The 19,332-nt window shown below is 31.1% G+C and overlaps 2 protein-coding genes across 3 annotated transcripts; both read right to left on the bottom strand.

Annotated features, from left to right (window-relative positions):
- Positions 1-9,143: 9,143 nt before the first annotated feature.
- Positions 9,144-16,024, bottom strand: LOC139094537 (proton channel OtopLc-like). 2 transcript variants are annotated; one of them, XM_070645606.1, is made up of 13 exons: positions 15,917-16,024; positions 15,754-15,849; positions 12,955-13,045; positions 12,556-12,760; positions 12,388-12,496; positions 12,173-12,322; positions 11,654-12,119; positions 11,488-11,596; positions 11,023-11,423; positions 10,898-10,964; positions 10,708-10,836; positions 10,522-10,642; positions 9,144-10,459 (listed from the first exon to the last, which is right to left on the bottom strand). In XM_070645606.1, the coding sequence occupies exons 1-13, from the start codon at positions 15,953-15,955 to the stop codon at positions 10,136-10,138; spliced, it is 2,307 nt and encodes a 768-aa protein (XP_070501707.1). In that variant the 5' UTR covers positions 15,956-16,024; the 3' UTR covers positions 9,144-10,135. The 2 variants fall into 2 exon arrangements, with proteins under 2 accessions (XP_070501707.1, XP_070501708.1); XM_070645607.1 differs by lacking the exons at positions 15,754-15,849; positions 15,917-16,024 and adding an exon at positions 15,079-15,187.
- Positions 16,025-17,528: 1,504 nt separating this feature from the next.
- On the bottom strand, positions 17,529-18,291 carry LOC139094404 (uncharacterized). Its single transcript, XM_070645442.1, is given in 2 exon segments — positions 17,529-18,038; positions 18,121-18,291. Coding segments are annotated over 2 exon segments (681 nt in total).
- Between the last annotated feature and the right edge of the window lie 1,041 nt (positions 18,292-19,332).

Here is a 19,332-nt window from a genome sequence, read left to right as displayed (position 1 = left end):
AAAATGTCATAAATAAAATGAATGAAAAAATGTGTAAGAATTCAAAGCAGAAAGTTAAATCCAAAATAAATGTGTTTCTAATTGATTGTTAATTGATTTTTAATATCTGAACAATCAAGATAGCAGTAATTCAATTCAATCAATCGACTATGACATTTTTAAGTACATTTAAAGATGCTTGAATAGTATAAATACGTTGTATATGTATAATAATTTTGTTTTAATAAGTTTCAACTTTATAATCAAATTTTCTTTTCAATTTTCGTCAAACATTGCAGCAGTAAACATGATGAATATTTTTCCTGTAACGAAATTAAATTTTCTATTATTGCATTATAGTCGACTCTCTCTGTGTATATATACAAAATTTTTTTGATAAAATATATGCATAAAGTTGGTCATTTTCAGTGTGTGGTATATTTATTGATGGTTTTCCATGAAATTTATCATTATTTTTCGAAAAATAGTTTAAAGAATCGGAGAACGGTAATTAGTACTTCCTCTTTTAAATAACTTTTTAGCATATTTTTCACCAGACAAACTCTTTGTTGACTGTAAAGTGTCTCTGTTGACTCATTTAAATGTATTTTTTTTTATTCTTGTTTCCAGTTTATTCATCTCCATTATATCGTCTGTGATTTTGTTTATCCACGATACCTGTTTATTTCCACCTCCTTTTTTTTATCCGTGCAATATGAAATGTGCTTCAACACCTGCACAATCTTCAATCGAGCCCCAGAGAAATGAAATTTCTGTCCTACTTTTTTCAAAACTTTCTAGTTCCATGTTCGTATTTCCGTAAAAATTTCATCAGGAATTAATCATTGATTGCTTCCATTTAAGACTGAAAAATAATAATGTTCTTTAAAAGCAGCAACACTTCGTTAAGTACTTAAAAGTTCTTTGTGTATTCTAAGAATTTCTGCTATTGATTTTTAAGTATTGTGGCTTGCAATGTGGAATTATTTTTAAATGTCTAAGGAAAAATTGTTACAATGTTAGGCATGAAATCCTATATTTTTGAATCAAGCTATAAAAAAATTTAATTTAATTTGAATGATTAACCTATGAATGACTTTTGGTGTACGTGGGTGCACCTTAATACCTCCATTCATTCATTTTCGTCACATTATGTACTTTATTGACGACAATTTTGTTCTGATAATCTGCATAATTACAAGCTTTTTTGGATTTAGCATTCAAATCGATATATTACTGTGTGTAGGACAGATCAAGGACTTAGTCTCATTGAATGGATAATTTAGTCATTCAACAAGTGTTTCTTTGACTGTTCTATCACATATCACATACATACAGACAATTTGTAGTTCTGTGTAATTTTGGATTATGGAATTGTCAAGGAACTTGAAGTTTAACATGAAAGTATCACTTTGACATAAAGCCAATAGAATTTTGAATAATTGCGTCCAGGTTCTAGTACTATATTCAATCTGAACGTTACATCCTTAAAAATCAAAGCACATAGCTATATCCTGTCTAACAACTTCATCTCATTGAGCACTAGACGAATAATTGAATATTCCTCTCCATTACTAAAGTCAATTAAAAATGCGCTTTTATTTTACTTCCTCTAATTACAATTACTTTACCTGCTTCTGTACATTTCACATTGCCTCTGCCTATGTATACATAAAACGATTTTTAATTATTATGAAATTATAACGTTAATTAAACTATATCAACAGATGAATATACAAAACGTTGTATGCAGGTTTCGTCGACAACGAATTATGTTTTAATAAAATTTTAAAACCCGCTTATCGCGAAACCCGATTCAAACGTTGTAAAACTCCTTTTTGATGTGATTTTACACTGTTCTTGCGTAAATCTTAAGTCGCTTCCTTTTCCACTCTTTTTTCTTATGTAAAAATCCTTCCCCTTCAAAATCTTCAATGAGAAAGAAAAAAAAGAATGATTCTTTAAGGATACAGCAGGTATACGTCATTCAATGTAAGAAAAAAATTCACCTTCTAATATTGAATAAGCATATAATGCTAATAATCCAATGATCAATAGAAAATTTGAATGACTTTTACCACATTTCTTATATCTACATATGTTCCACCTGTGTGTGTGTGTTAATATAAATTCAGCTCTAAAGGCAGAATGAGATTAGAGTACGATGAGATTAAAAAATTCTGAGAATATGAATATATATGATAGGATAGTACATAAATTGGCATAAAATATGAATATGTTCAAAAGAAGTATAAATGTGTTGAATTTTGATGAGTGGGAATGTGATTTAAATTTTATTATTTTTCTTTTCCTTCGTCACTTATCCAGTAAGCAGTATATACTGACATAAGTGGTAGAATAATAATAATAATCTTATGAAGTTATGAAGAGATTTAAAGGAATTATTCCTCTCATTCTACATAATGTAGGATAACGTTTTATTTACTGGGGAGGGTGTTTGCCTGGATGACAAGTTGGGTGGCTGAGCAGTTTAGCATTTGAAATGGCTTTTAATAGGACGGAAATTGCGAGTTTTTTTGAATTAGTGTCAGGGATGTCTTTTCTTACATACAGTCTAGGAAGAGATGTATTTTGTTTTTGCTAAGCAATGAATTTTTAAGGAACAACTGGGAACAACTTGATACAGTTTACTGCTTTAGCAACTATAGCTGCTGAAATTATTCGGCTTTAGAGTTTATTCCAATATGGAATCTTTGAATATCAAGCTTTACTTAACCAATTTGCCAATATAACAGTAAAGCATGTTTTAGATTGGATTTGGACAATTGAATAGGCACTTGTCTGGAAATTCGTTATCTTCTAATTTTTGAGGAAATCGGTCTGATTCCTATAAAAGATTATTGCTCTAATTCTTCACCTCAATCGATTCACATTAATGCACATTTCTAGCTAACACAAGCTTACACCTACTAGTATGAATTGCTTAGTTCATCTTTTGTTCAGCTTCTAGTTAGTCTTAACAGACAAATCAGACTTTGATTGATACAACCATTTACCCGAGAGACATAAATGAAGAAGACTCTGTCGCGGGATGTTAAAGGAAGCCTTATTGAAGCCAAATCTAGGCTGCATTCATTTGGTATTAATAAAAGTGGTTCAGTGTACCTTTTAGAGTTCCGTGGCTATGCTCTCTTCATTTGTGTCGCTCGGGTATGAATAAGTCTATTTTTAATATGATAGGTCAATAGACACATTTTGATTCAATAAGTATTGAACTTCAATAAAAGATACCGAATAAGAAAAGAATCTTCCTCAAGTTTTTAAAGAATCATCAGAATGCAAAAAACCACTCAAATCTCATTAACATTTTTCTGGTAAAAAAGAAATCCTTTCGTAACTTCACAACCCAAATATTTACTCGAAATATGCGTTCTGATCACCCCTTTTTAACAGAAATTCTTCATTCTATTTAAAAATCTACAATTTGCATAATGATTGTTGAAAAAAAAAGTTGTGAATCAATTAAAAAAATCTGCATTTAAAATTAATAAAATAAAACTCGTGACTGATGCTTCAATGACAGATTGTCAATCTTAAATATTTTGTCATACATGTGCCTCTATATAGATATGCATATCGGGAATGTTAAATAACATTTCTTCTCATATCCTTTTACAACCGATTCTACATCGAGAGTGAGTGAGTGAGAGTCAGTTCTATGCATACATTCAATTTAAATTATTGGTATATTTGAATTTTTTTATTAGTTTTTATGTTTTTGCTCAAGAATGAGAGTAAATTTAAATTGAAAAAAAAAAAATCAATTTCTACTTATTTCCTTGAAAGAATTGCAAATTGAATATTGATAATAAAAGGGAGGCACTTACTTCTCTCTCTCTTACTCTTTTCCTTCATTCAAATACATAAAGGATATAAAATATAAAAATGAGGAATTTTAAACTATCAATAAAGTCATGACTTTCTTACCAGAAATAAGTGAATGGCAAACAGAGGCTGGCAGGCACACGGATATGGTGATGAAAGGCAATGACGACGATGATGATGATGATGATGATGATATCACACACAAAACCATGCTTTAAATGTTTCAGACAGAAAATATGCAATAATTTTAAATGTATGTAAAATAAGTTAATCCAATTCATTTGATTTTATCATCCCCTCGAAGAATTTTCCTCCCTATAAATTGCACATCACAATTTACTTTATCGCTTTCCTTCTTTCTTTACATCGTGTTCTTTAAAAAAAATATTATAACATAATAATAATATAATATGAGGAGATGTACAGATTGAATTTTGAAAAAAAGAAAGAAGTATTCTATTTATTTTTTTGTGGATATGACAGTAATAAGTCTGCACTGTATCACTTCAACAACTAAACTGACAACGTTTGTATCCAGCAGCAATAATTTTTTAGTATCACACATTTTTTTGGGGGATGCACAGCACAACACACAATATATGAGTTTTCACGAGAACAGTCAGAGAGAGAATGTGAACGAACCTCGATACACATTCACATTATAATAATAATATTTCGGAACAAGGAAATGAAAATATGAGGAAGGAAAAAAAAAGCAGCAGAGTCCCCCTCATAAGTAATAGTATGCAATCTACTCGTCTCGATCAAAAGGAAGATGCTGCTCGTGCCTACAAATACAATTATCTTTCGCCAATTCACCCGACACTCGATTCTCGTATGTCTCTTGGGCATGCGTCCTTTCCCGATATACACACATCAGCTACAAACATTTTGTCTCGATGTCATTGCTTTTCCAACCTGCCCGCTTTTCACCCAAAAACCATCAAGCTGAGAGAAATAGAGAGATATTGCAATTGACGTGAGAATTTTATAGGTTCAATAATGAAAAATAAATACATTCTAAGTACCCATTCATCTCATTTAATAAAATGATTCTTCCTTAACTGTAAAAGAAGGATGAATGTAAGGAATTGTCTTAATCCGGTGAAGGAAAGACAATAGCAGATATCATATTCATAGTGCTTATATTGCAGATCCCCAAAAAATCATCATAAGCAGTAAACTGTTATATACAGTCATACGATGACAAATTAGTATATAGCAGCTATTGTATGTACAAAATTAGAATCTGGAATCCTAGATATACTCACATTTTTAAATACATTGAAAAAATATAAAATTTACATTTTATGAAAAGATTTCTGAATGTATACATATATATACAGCTACGATGCCTCATCTACTTTTTATTACTTTTTTTTTTCATTTTCGAATAGCATTTTAATCAAGAACTCACGAAAAAAAAGACACACATTTTGACTTGCTTTTGTTCAGGTGTAGTTGAAAATAAATTTATTTATTACAGATCAATGGACAGCAATCGCTTGAAATCACAGTGATGTGCCTATACTCCCAAAATACAAAAATATATTCAATTCTTTATTCTGTTTAACTGTTTGCACGATTTATGGACAGAACAAAAGGCTCGAGAATTTTTCCAGAGAACTTATATTGGTCAATCGGTACACAGTACAATGATGCCATTTTCAATCAATCCGAATGAATTTTTATATTCAGCTTTACCTATTTTGAATTTATTGACGTTATTAATCGCAAACAAGAGCTGTTGTTACTCTTGATTAAAACTCTTTGTTTTACAATTTTTCGATTAACTTGGACTGGAATTTTTCGCAATAATGCATTCATAGCTCAAAAATTGGGATTGATTTTATGCAGGCTTGATTAATGCAATTTTACTTTTGAACTGCTGTTCTGTCGATACGATCGCCATTTTGACAGTTAAAGTAACGTTTAGAGCAATACAAATGAAGAAGGCTCTCCTAACCATCTACATGGCTATTAGGCTGGTGCCGTCTGGAACCTATTGAGGTCCGAGACCGAGCCTTCTTCATTTGTGTCGTTTGGTACGAGATTCAAACCTTAGCTCGAAAATGTGAGCGATACCTTGAAATGAATTCTAAAATTTGTCAGACAATCTACTTGATTGCCTCTGGCTACCGGTCATACACATCCACACAAAAAAATTAGTAACCAAAAAAATAGAGGCATTAAGTCTAAGCTTACTCAAAAATTAAAATATTAAGGTTCACTTATTTAAATAAATATTTATGTTTGACTAAGTGTGTCTCATTTGGGATGAAAAATTATAATTGAAAAGAAGGACGAAAGATTAATTTTGTCAGATTTTGTCATAGACAACACATGCAAAATTACTTAAAATTCATGTTTGCTTTTTCAATTTATTTATTAAACCCATTTTTTGCGTTACAGAATAAAACATTTCTATGAGGTAATTCTGCTTTGGAAAGCCTGCAAGTAAATATAATCACAGTTTAACGTATTACGGATGTGATGTGAGGAAGCTCGTAGGTATAAATTGAACAGAATTTTGGGTACATTTTTGAATTTGGACTAGCTTTTGCAGACTCTCAAAGTTTGCCCTGTTGGAAATGCCACAAACTCATAGACCCAACATTAAACCACCCGAAAATCCACAAAATCTGACGAGATTTTCCCAAGGTTGAAAGAAAATGATTTTCTTCCGTTTTACACACAATTTTCTTATCTCTGGATCTACGTTTATACGTCAAAATTTGTTATATCTTCAATGAACCTTCGTTTGAACTGCTTTTAACTTTTCAGTCGTGAACATAATTGAAGTACTTTAGACCACTCTATCAATATCAGAACCAATAAAAAAATATTTATTTTCACTAAAAAATCACAAACAACATATCTTTATAGAATAAAAAATGTAACTGAACTCCACTCAAATTGCTACAGTATATGTGATGTTACAGTTCAGTGAAAAGCTTATTTTAATTTTTTTTACAAAACAAATTTTTTTTATTGGTTTTTGTAAATTTATTTAAAAGTGCTGATTGTGTACACATTTTCATTTAGAACCCAACCCATTATTGTTTCTTTTCTCTAGCATTTAAGAGCAGATTCTATTTTTTTTTTGTTCTTTTTTTTTTTGCTCAAGTTTTAACGAGGGAGACAAGAATTGAGAATGTTTAGCATATTTATCATTATTTATATAAAAATTCGTTCACTTTAATTAATTTTAATCTCAATTATCGCAGACAATGAAAGAAATTAATAGAACGACAACAGAGTAGAATGTATGAACACAGTGAAGCAATCAATCTCGTTTAAACATACGAAAATTGATGAAGAAATATCGGAAATTCATTGTAACGGTCGACATAATTTCAAAATTTATCATAAAGTAACCTTTGAAAACATCAAAAATATTCAAAGATGTTTTTCTATGTATTTAAGCATTTTAAATGCAATTTTTTGGTAAATATAGTTTTACTCACTGTTTTTCCATGTAATTACATCACTTTTAACTTTACTAGAGCCCTAATTTTGGAATATTTATGAAGCAAAACTTCGATGTGGAGATCAAATTTAAAAAAATCACAGTTGGCTGCGAAATGATTAAAAATAAGTGAAAAACATAAAGTATTCTGAAAACAATGCATAACTACCGAACAAAACCCTTTCGTCAATGCTGAAATATAAAATTTTAAATACATACAGGCACAAAATTTACATCGATCTTTATGATGACGAACAATTAAGTGAAACGAGAAAATAATTAAACTTATCTAACGATAACAAACACTGTGCATCATTATATTGACTGAGAGGAAAATATTATGAACAATAAATAATATTATATGTGCATTTATATCTGCATTTATGCTGCTGCTTTCAATTAAAGCATCTAATTCAAAATAGAATATTAATATATACATTAATAATAGTAATAATTGATTTTAGAGAGTTTCTCAACTACTAAACAAGCCTTGTTAGCTTCAAACTTATCTTTATGCTCAATTCAGTCTAAATATTTTGTCACGATGTTGTGTTGCATTCAATGAAGTACCTTAGCAATAAAAGCATGAAGACACGCCAAATGCTTAATGTCACAGTTCTGTGATTTTTTTATATTTTTTTGTGTAGTTTTTTTTATTTTTCATTATGTATGAGTAAATGCGATTTCCTCTTTGACTATTCTATAAATTGTGTCATCACTGCAATACACAGGCACAACGGCAAACAAAGCATTCACCTTTTCCGGCAAGTTTAATACTATTATATTGTTCAAAGTTCAATGATGAATTTGCACCGTTTGATGTCCATAATTGAATTGAAGAGAGGGTAAATTGAGGAAATTGATAGCAAAACAACAAGGGTACGTAATTATTAAAGTCACTTGTAGTTAGTTAGTTATCGATGTGAACGATGATGTGTTTTAAATAAATAAAAAAATGTTTTTGCCTCTTTATTTAAATTGCTTTACTTACTGCACAATATTTTGATGTGTTTGTTTGTCTCTTTATTACATTTCGTTTTTTAATTAATTGAACAAAAGAATTTTTAATTGAATTTTTCCTAGATAAGTGTTAAGTCAGACATTGATATTTCCCACATATATTGGCTATTTTGAATTTAAACCCATTTTATATAATATCATGTCCAATAATCGATGATTTGTCTCTCTTCTACCGTTTTTTCCATTATACATAACATCCCATTAAACTGATACGTGAGGTTTTTCAGCATTTAGGTACAAAAAATGTATTAGTATTGTTTGCAATTATTAGTTGTCAAATGACGCTTCTGCAATCTTTTAAATTGACATATTTAGTTTTTTTATTGACATTTTTTCGCTATTTATTTAAATTCAGGTGCTGAGTAGGTGAATTGAGCGTTTATTGAAACACACAGACTTCACGGCACAATGCCTAAAAAACCTTTAGCTACCCAGATCATTGAGAGCTGCAGAGCTGCATTAGGGCGATTCGCGACTAATAATTGTTTAACGGATGAGGATGCGCTAGGGTGCACTCAGGAAACCTTGAGTTTATAGTGAGATCAGAACCATCCATTTGATGACATGCTTGTAGCTTATAATGGAGAGCTGTGAGTCACGCTTCCAATACATATGATTCGAAAAGGACAAGTCGAGCAATAAGAAGATGCCGAAGTACTAAACCATTTGAACATCGAGACACTTCAACTTCGACATCGAACATCGAGAACCTTGTGTTATTCGGACAGCAGAACAATTGAAAACATTGATGAATTTCAAGGAATGCAAATGCTATGTATTGTGTGTTTCCTAAGGGCACAGCTGAGCAGCAATTAAAAGTAATTTCGGATGATTTTTCATGAATTTTATTTCGTGTTTTTTAATCGTTTTCTTATATATATAACCTTAAAATCTACGGAAATGTTTACTTCCTGTTTTAAATTTAGCTAAATTTCCATTTAATTTTCTATAAGCTCAGGAAAGTAGCAAGTCCAAAATATTAACCATTCTCTAGTTTCCCGTTTTATTTGACCATACTGTATCTTATTATGCATTAATTTTTGATCGATAGCTGCATGTAGTCTTTAAAAAGCTTCAAATAATGCAAATATCAAATAGTCATAAATTGCATAAATGTTGAAACCAGTAATGGAACTTTAAAGTCTATTAATTTACTTGCATCCTAGCTGCAATTTACTGTTCTCCGATATTTAATCTAATTATCTTATGGGATGCCATAATTTATAATGAAGCAATGTACAGCATAAATATTGAACATAAATGCTTTACATGTTTCATAATTTTCACAGGCATAAAATCATTTAATCTTCTTTTAAGGGGTCGAAAATGCGCTGTTCCAACAAACTTTGCATGACATTTTTTTATCTTTCTGATGCTCTCACCTCTCACGTGTATTACAATAGAGTCGTTCAATCAATCACAAACATTTATGCAGTCATATATTTATGAAATATAAAAAAAAAGTTTCAATCATTGCCGTGTGTTGACAGAGAGTGAAGAGGAAGATTTGTTATTCATTGATGCCAAAGTCTATGTTTTTTATGAATGATTGATTCAAATTTTGTACCCTTTAAATGAATCTTGTGCAGTAATAAGTTGTACATATTGATACGGAAAAAAATGAAGTAAAATAAAATTTTATATCTAGAGCGTACAATTTAATATTGTCATAAAAACATGAAAAAGGAGGTGTCGTGTGACGTCCTACAAACATTTTAAAGCCTGTTTCATAAACAATATAAAATCCTTTTGATATCGAGTATGCAATAGCAAATTGCTACATTTTAAATTAAGTTTTTTTTTTCATACATATAATCCTGTTCAGTGTGCAAATTCACCAGGCTCGTAACTATGTCTCCAAATATCCACTAGACAGACTGATGCATGGAATCGATAGAACATGATGAGCGGCAAGGATAAGTGATTCAATATACTCCAAATTTCGTCTGAGTAAAATTTATATCTTTCATCTTGTATATCCCCAGTTTTAACAGAGAATGTGTAATAAATCCATAGTGCAACATTGGCTATCGTTAAAAAGGTGACCAATTCTCGTCCAGGCTTTTCTCTTTTCAATTCCTCTGAGTTTGTACATCGACGAAGTGCATCTATTATCCATGATGTTTGTAGGAGAATTTGTATAAGCTAGGTACGAAAGCAATTAATTAAAAAGCTTGAGAATGTTATGCAAAATAGTCTTAACATACTTGTGCCATTATTATTGCAACATTCAAGTACGATCCATAAACAATTGCTGGAACCATTGAAAAGATTGTTTCCGAGAAGAAAGCAGGTATTGCAATAAATAGAAGAACATCATCTAATTTACTGTGGACAAAAGTAATTGAGTTAGTCAATTTAAAAGTTTACTGGTGATGCATTCAATTATGTACCTTATTGGATGTGGATTGATGTCTAATTTTGATGTTTGTACATAAGCGCACACTACAGTAACAATCATGATAAATAGTACAAGTAGTTCAAATGAACGGTCAATAATAACTCCTGTATCAGCATAATCTCTGGATGAGAATGGATGTTAATAAAATGTTAAGTAATTAGTGATAATTAGTGGATACTTACGGATTGTGAACAGCTACGTGTAGGAGGATGATGAAAACAATCTTTAATATCATTAAAATCATTCCAGCTGTAAATAGACATTAATAATTCCTTTATATGCTAAATTAAGCAAGCATTTATCATACCAAAAAGACCACGACTTGCTGCATGACAATCAGCATAAATGACTAAAGAACTCTTATAATCGCTGCTTTCATGATAAATCAATGGATTGTGATGATCAGATACAGAACTACCGGGACGATGAGGCATTGTAAGTCCATTTGGCGAATGATCCTCTTCATGAATTGGATGAAGATTGTTGAATGAATGATTGTGAACCAATTTTGTTGTGCTATTGTGTAAGTCATTATGACTGCCATGTGCAGAGCCACCATGTCCATGTCCATGTCCGTGTCCGTGTGCATGAGCTTCTGCTTTCTTCTTCGGGCATTGATTAATGTTTGCCCACATCATGTAAAATATTCCAACAATCAAAATACAAAATTCAATTACGAAAGGATAAAGGTATGGTGAAAACATTCGTCTGGATGGAAGGATTTAAGGCTTTTAATCTTACTTAATTAAGTGATTTAAATTCTTGCCCATACCTTATTGAATTTAAGTCTGTTGATCCTGGACATTCGTCATCTGCATAATATGCATACATTGAGGAATTAGATGTGATTGTATGTCCGTCCACAAAAGCATCCATATAATCTAAGGAATATTAAAATTGTGGTTTTAAAGTCACTACATGGCAAATCCATGACTTACTCTTTTTACTCTCCCTCTTTAATTCAATTGCGTTAACAGTTTCACGTACGATAGTAAAGATCCAAAAGGCAAGTGATGTACCAATAGCATGCATAATACAAATACGAGCAGCACCACGATATTCATTAATTATAACATTGCAGTATTTAAAGATGAAAAATAATAACAATATTGAATAAATCGGAAATAGAATATCGACAGTCAACTGCAAAGCATCGAAGCATTCGGAATCTTGCGAAAGGTAGACCGACTCGTAGAAGATAGAGAGAGTTGAGTGAATAAGAAGACCAAAGCAAAACCACGCTGCGCCAAGTTTAAGGTAGAAAAATTCTCCGTGTCTGCCAGTTGCAAAACAGTATCGATGAGAAATTGGTTTAACTGGATTCATCACAATATCAGGTATTGGAATTTGCACAACATTTCCATTTGCTGTTTGTCTCATTTCTAATGACGATTGGAAATGTTCCTATAAATGAAACAAATTGTTAGCTATGAAGCATGATTATTAAGTTCAATTACCTCTATGTGATGCATTTGGTCTTCATATCGTCTCATCTGATCATCGCGTTCATTAACCGCTTTTCTTGCCTTACCAATATGCAATCTTATGTCGATATATAAAAACAGGAAGTAAATGATTCCAACAACTAACATGTAGAGACAGAATATCTGCAAATTTAATGATGTAGCTTAAAATTCATACTTTTTTGAGTAATATAATTTAGTCATTTTACTTGGGGAATTGGACGTTGATCCACAACAGCATCACCAATAAACACGATCAATCCAAACATTACTAGGAATATTGCATAGCACATTGATATAATAGTTGCAAAGTATCGTCTGTTTGAACAAGGATTATTAGTCTTAAAGCTGCGACTTACAACAATAAACAAGTTTACCTAGTCATTTTGGATTTTTCTTCTTCTGATGATGGAGGTGGAATGTGTACAGGTGGCTCAGGACGTTGTGATCTGAGAGATGGCTGATGGGATAATTGACGATTATAATTTACAAGTCTAGTATTAACAAATCCTGGTGATTTTGAATCATGAAAGCTGCCATTTCTTGAAACTGGTCTCGATCGACGATGAACGCCTTGTAAAGCTATAAATTATGACGAGTTATTAACATTCATTTGATAACAGCTTGATTTATGACTTTATATTTCAATTTAGGTCATTATAGCAATGTGTCCTCAATAAATGAGTCACTAATTAAAGTCATACTATTGAAGGTCCTTGAATCAAATGAATTATTCAAACCTAAGACTCCCTTAAACATTTAAAGCATAACCTTACTATCAAATCCATGTGGATCCTCATGAACTCGTTGACTTGATCCATATTGATTTGGTAGGACAAGTTGGAGCGTCATCTGGCTTGGAGCTTGCTGTAAGTACAAAAATAAGGAAATATAGACTCCTTTGCATCTTAAAAATCAACATCAAAGAGACGAAAAAAGTATGATAATGAACTGTATGAATCCTTTTCATCATCAAATTTTAGTTTGGAAACTAAATCTACTGGAAACTATGTAATGATAATCATCAAAAGATTTGTGCAGATAATTTTTAACAAGCATCGGATGGATATGTGTATATACACATGTATCGATGTTCATATACGACATTAATGTGTCGTTAATTTCAAAATTATTTTTCACTCCATATGAGCGATCACTAATTTTTCGTTCTTTTGAAAGTTTCACACTTGAATGATTCATTGGATATGTAGAGTACATAAAAGAGTTTATATTCGTGTAAAATATGTATATAATTAATATGTGTTATTATTAAGATTCAGCTATTCTTTTTTTATAATTAATTGATTACGCTTGCTATGACTTTAATAATTCCACGAGCGCCATTGAATCCTTTGATTCCTTTGGTATAAAATCTGCTTTAAAACTCTTTCAGTCTCTCATATGCTTCAACTCATTTGTGTACTTTTTAAAATATTTTAAAACGTGTCCATCGTATGCGTACATATGTAAATTTTGTCAAAAGGGGAAAATTCATTAAATATTCATATGTGACAATTGAAATGTAAGAAATTTGAAAGGATATGCATGGGAGAGGATATAATTACGCCTCATATTTTCAAAATAATTGTGGACAGATTTGTTTTTCAGAAAATTGCAGGGATGGACTCAATATCATTACAACATAATCTAAAACTGGTCATCTGAATTCCTATTTGTAAAGCATTTAGCTATAGGGGAAAAAGTAAAAAGTCCAATTCCGAAATTCAAATAAAACACTCTCATTAAAGTACATGAATTAAATTTTCACACTGACTACGGCAGACTAAATGTGAACTTGCCGTTGGCTATTTTGTAATTTTACATATAAAATTCGCATAGAGCATACATTCACTACTGAAACTTTTCACACATACTCTAAAAGTGCATTTAAACAGGAAGTTAATTATTTCCGTATGTTCATCAATATTTTTGGATTTTATTCGGTGACTTTGAGAATTAAGGTTTCAATTTGAATTATTAAGGTATGTATTTGAATATTCCTACATCTATCTAGCTTTATTTTCGTATTCTAAACTTTAATTCACTTTGCGGAATTTTAAAATATTTTATAACGTTCATTTGAGATTTGAATAATATTAATTGTGCATAGTTGAAAACCCCTTTTTGTGTAAATTGCTCAGTCTGTTTTTGAACTCGGATAAATAAACATCTAATTTAATTATTAATCCATAAGGAAGTAATTTTAATTAAACTACAGTCACCACAATTACAAAGAACCTTAATAAAAGATTTGCGACAGAAGTTTAATTTTGGTAAGGAAAAAAATCATTGATATGAGTAAAGCCGCAATTAAGCCTTCTTATTTCGATATTAATAATAGATTTTTAATATTAAACTGATGATTTATTGCTGCATTTAATGGATTTTTAAGTTGACGTTTTGAATTGAGTTTCAAATTTGAAGATTTAAGCTTTTATTCCTCAATATTATGCTAAGCTACTGAGGTAGATATATTGAAAATTAAGAAAAATTATGAATTGTCGATATTTTCACATTAATAATCACATGCTCTTAGTCCAACAATGTTACATGTCTTACTCCAATCATCACTTATCAATCCACATTTGTCTTATTTCCATCAATTTTATTTTATTTTTTAGTTTCAACTGTTCGACTGATGACGTCACAAAATGAAGAAGTCACACTGATAGAAAAATCAACTTTTAGATATAAATATAAATTAATTAAGACGCACATCAGTAAAATAGATTTTATTAATCGCGATTTATCAGTTTAGCTCCTTAAATCACATGATAAATTTTTTCCCCTTAGAGATTTAGCACATAGAAAAAAAAATTCATTTCATTGAGAGCTGTTTGCAGGCACACAAGTGACTTTTATTATGTTTGAACTTGTCTTTACACTTTCCCATTACTCACATCTAATTCAATTTCAAGTGAATGTAGAGAGATGCTTGAAGATTTTCTGGTTAACATGTTTAATTACTGTCTAATAAAACACTTGAATCACAAAAAGGTAGGAACGACTTCTATCCATTTACGAATAACACTAAAGTAAATTTTGACTTTGAATCATCAGGTTTTTGTTTTTACTGTTCTTATCAATCGCTACCACCTTACTTTTTTTTTAAATCAATTTATCAAACATTTATTCAATTTATCGTCTTTAATTGCTCAAATGTCAAGACGGGATTCCAAAATTTTGCTAATTTCACATTGATAAGAGTGTCATGAAATTGTTTATTTGTCATTGACGATGCCATTTCCTAGTCACTTTTTATGTTGACTACTTTTTGTTTATGATTCATAGGAATAATGGATTTATTTTTTATAAGGAAATACTTTTAAAAGTGTGGCGTATTTAGAAAAGTTCAAGTAAGAAAATCATTGTCATTTAATGACTAAAGCGCATTTTTATAGACTTGAGGACATTTCAGTCTTGAAATTTTACACTTAACTATCACCTTAGATCATCCCCAAGTGGACATAAAGTATAAATGATGATCAGTTCTAACTGTTATTTGTCCACTCAGGATCTTTTGACTCATTTCGTTCCTAAGATTTGATCACATGTGTCACAATTTAAATGCTCACCCCAAAAGACTTTAAACTTGCATTGCTATCATGACGTTCTAGTTTTGGCGGCTCCCGTTTATCAGATCCTATCGCACCTTCATCAGCACTTTTCACCTGATAAAATAATTAAAGACACTGGTGTTGAATTTGCACGATTTTATAAGTATTTTATTATTTTTACAAGCTCGTCCGTTTTCTTTGAAGTTTCCGTCTCTTCCATTTTTTTACTAGCTACTTACTCTACCTATGGTTCAAATTAAATTGATACTCAAATATAATTTTCAGCAACATTTCAAGCAGATTTAATCTTTTAATGATTTTTTAAACTTTTTTTTTCTTTTGCTGATAATGTTATCAGTGCAACAGTCAATGTCTTTATCTAAAATCATTGATTAATTTTTCAGCGAATGCAAATCATGGAACAACAAATATTTTAGGATCTTTATCAATTATCAACGTGGTCAATGATATAATTGAAACATTAAGATTAGATATCTTTTGTAATTAACAATTATTCAACCAAATCTAAGATACCTTCGTGTGACGTTCCTTATCTTTTATCAATTAAGAATTTTATTTATTTTCTTATCCAAATCAATTCGCTTTGTTTTTAAGATTATCATGATATTATCTAAAGACGACGCATGGAATTATAGAAAAAATCAGCAGAATGTGATTTTTGATAAAACCTTAATTCCTTCATAGCAAAAAATTTATGTTCAATGAAAAACGAGGTTGAGGTTGAAGAATGCGGTTTGTTTACGGAAATTGTTGTGTTTCTAACTTACAGTTCTGTTGCTAGAAACTGTTACTTACTTACTTCGCTGGCAGGACAGATCGATTGTGAAGAAACTAACAAAATATTCATGGTTACTAAGATCAAACTAAAATTAGAATTCATTCAATTCGAAATAACTCCAATTCCAGAACTAGTCATACAACATTCAGACATTTCGTAAGCATTATTCATCAGCACCTTCAAAATTCATGAATGAAACCAAACTCGATTAAATTTTTACGATCAATTTGATGATTGATTGTGCAAGAAACTCTGAGAAACCTCAATTGTATGTGTTTAATTGAAAATTGGAGCTAATAACTGTTTCAAAGAAGTAATTTAAAACCATTTAAAGGATTAAACAGCTCATTGATCAATAAGTGTCGGAACTATGGCGACATCTGTTAAGAAGAAGATGAGGTTTGAGTGTGGTGCCATCTGTTGGATGAAGGTTGAGTTAAAATCTATGTTTTGTGTATCATAGATGTTATAGAATGTATGATTCCAATTGTTTTTGTATATATTGTATATCACGTAGATTGAGGAGTAAGGATATCTTTTATGGGGTCGATCACTTATTACGTCATCGATGTTTTTCCCATCCCTTTTAAATGAAAAATTGATGCTTTGTGAATCGTAACAAAATCTCAACAACATCTCCTCCCTTCCTTCCTTCGTAAAGATCGTAACGTAATATTTGAAAGTCTCTTCTGCATATATTCATAGATTGTTGGGATTCTTAATCTTTTTTTAAGCATCCGAACTTTAAAAACCAAATTATAGCATAACTAGTCGGAGCCAGTCATAAACCATTCATTTCAAGGAAAAATTCACATGAAAGAAGCTTAAACCGGAAAAGTAGTTTGGCGTCAGATAGACGGACAAAGTGCAGTTCCTTTCAGCAAAATGCACAAAAAATAAGTAACTGATTTATTTTAAAATTTTATATTTTATTAAGTATTTCTCATTAAAACTCTTCACAATAAAGGAATAATCAGAACTTTAAAGTTAAAAATTAAAAAATTTCAATAATTTTTGATGATTCTCAGTTCTTCTGATTCATAGCATTGTACTTATCATAAGCCAACTTCAATAAATCAGCAGCTCTCTTGACACGTTCGGCTGTAATTTCTTCCCCAATTTTATCAACCAAATCCTTTGTTTCCTTCTTAATGAGAGCAAGTGGTCGTCCCAAGAATGTAATTGTGCAAAGTGGAGTGAATGCGCAAACAAATGATGTAACTGCACCGCCGAAGAAAACAACGCCAATTGCTGATGCTAATAATGCAATGATTTTAGCCAAAATTGCGAAAATAATTTTTGGACCAGGCAGGAATGACTTGAGGATTGCAACAAATGTTGGAGTTGTGTCCTGAGCGTAGTCATTTCTTTCAAATGTTGGAATGAGGAATCCTTCTAATGCCTGACCTGCATAACCACCATATTGACTGACGTATTGTTGTACTGCATCTTGTGGAACGAAGGTTTGGTAAAGTGTTGGATCGTAAGCTTGATTATTTAAAATCTAAATTATTACACGAGACAATATAAAGTAATTTAATTTAATTCCAAATCAATATAAGCTTCATTATTCTATTTATACAAACCGCTGCTTCACTATTGCTACTTTGGTAGTTCGTTGCAGATGGTACATATGAAGTTTGTGGAACAGGATCTTTTTTCGGTGGCGGAGGATTTGTCGTGCTCAATGTTGTTTCAGCTGCACTGATAACACCAATAAAACCAATAAAAACAAAACTGCACAAAAATTTATTCATCTTTTTTATATGTCGATATATATTTTTTGAAATGAGGAATTTGTTTTACACTTGGTTATGCTTGCTATCTATTCACTTTAAATTTTTTTGCACAAATGTTTTGTGAGCAATATGCTAGGAACTTTATATACGATTCTCATTTACTCCCTCTACCTTCTTGTGTCTTGTTTTTGTGTCTCTCATTCTAATTTTACCCCTAAACATTTTTCAAGTGCTCTTATCAGCACAGATTTTGAGAAAGTTGTGTAAAGATGGGAATTGGAATGTCTGACTGCATTTAATAGAATGTTCCAGAAGGTTACAGACGTATTCAGAAGGAGGTGAGGGTTTCGCTTGGTTCGGAAGTCGATCAACACCCCTCGTTCCTCATCACCCCCTTTCCTCAGTTTTCAGCTTGTCTAAGTTCAATCTGACATCGATTTGAGTTTGCATCGATTCGAGTAAATCACATCTAGGTCAAGATCCCACCCCTACCTCCTCTAGGATCGCTAGGAACCAGGAACGCTTTTTGTATCCTTGGACCTATTAAACTTCTTAACTTGTTTTACCTCATATTCCATTGCAGTCACATTCCTTAAAAATGTGTATCCATTTAAATTCCTTATATTTGCAAAATATCTCATTTAAGAAATCAGCAAGAACACTTTTATGGTCAAAAAATATTTAAGATAAGGACGAAAAGTTCGTCTCAGTTTACAATAAAGTGCATCCTGTTTCTCTACAATAATCCACTAATCTATCGGGATTCATCTTTCATTGGAAATGCTTTCAAATATTTTTGTACATTTATCTCTTGTTCTGTCTATTCCACTTCATTATTCGAGTAGTCTCTCGGAAGGGCAAAAAATGTTAAATTTGAATAATTGCATTTTTATGGTGCAGGTAATCGTTTCCTCTCTCTTTCTATTCCATTCTGGATATACCTGTCTGAAGGGTTCCAAAACGACAAGTTGATGACGACAAGAACATTTCTAATTAGAAAGTAAAATAACAGTATCTATTTTGGATGTAGAAGTCAGGTAGGTCAGTGTATGTTAATTG

This window comes from Chironomus tepperi, unplaced genomic scaffold (assembly GCF_022539635.2).
Source record: "Chironomus tepperi strain 1889 unplaced genomic scaffold, CSIRO-AGI_Ctep_v1 contig_354, whole genome shotgun sequence".
Taxonomy (NCBI): Eukaryota; Metazoa; Arthropoda; class Insecta; order Diptera; family Chironomidae; genus Chironomus; species Chironomus tepperi.
Note: the sequence above shows the minus strand (reverse complement) of the source record. Positions and strands in the feature narration are given on the sequence as shown.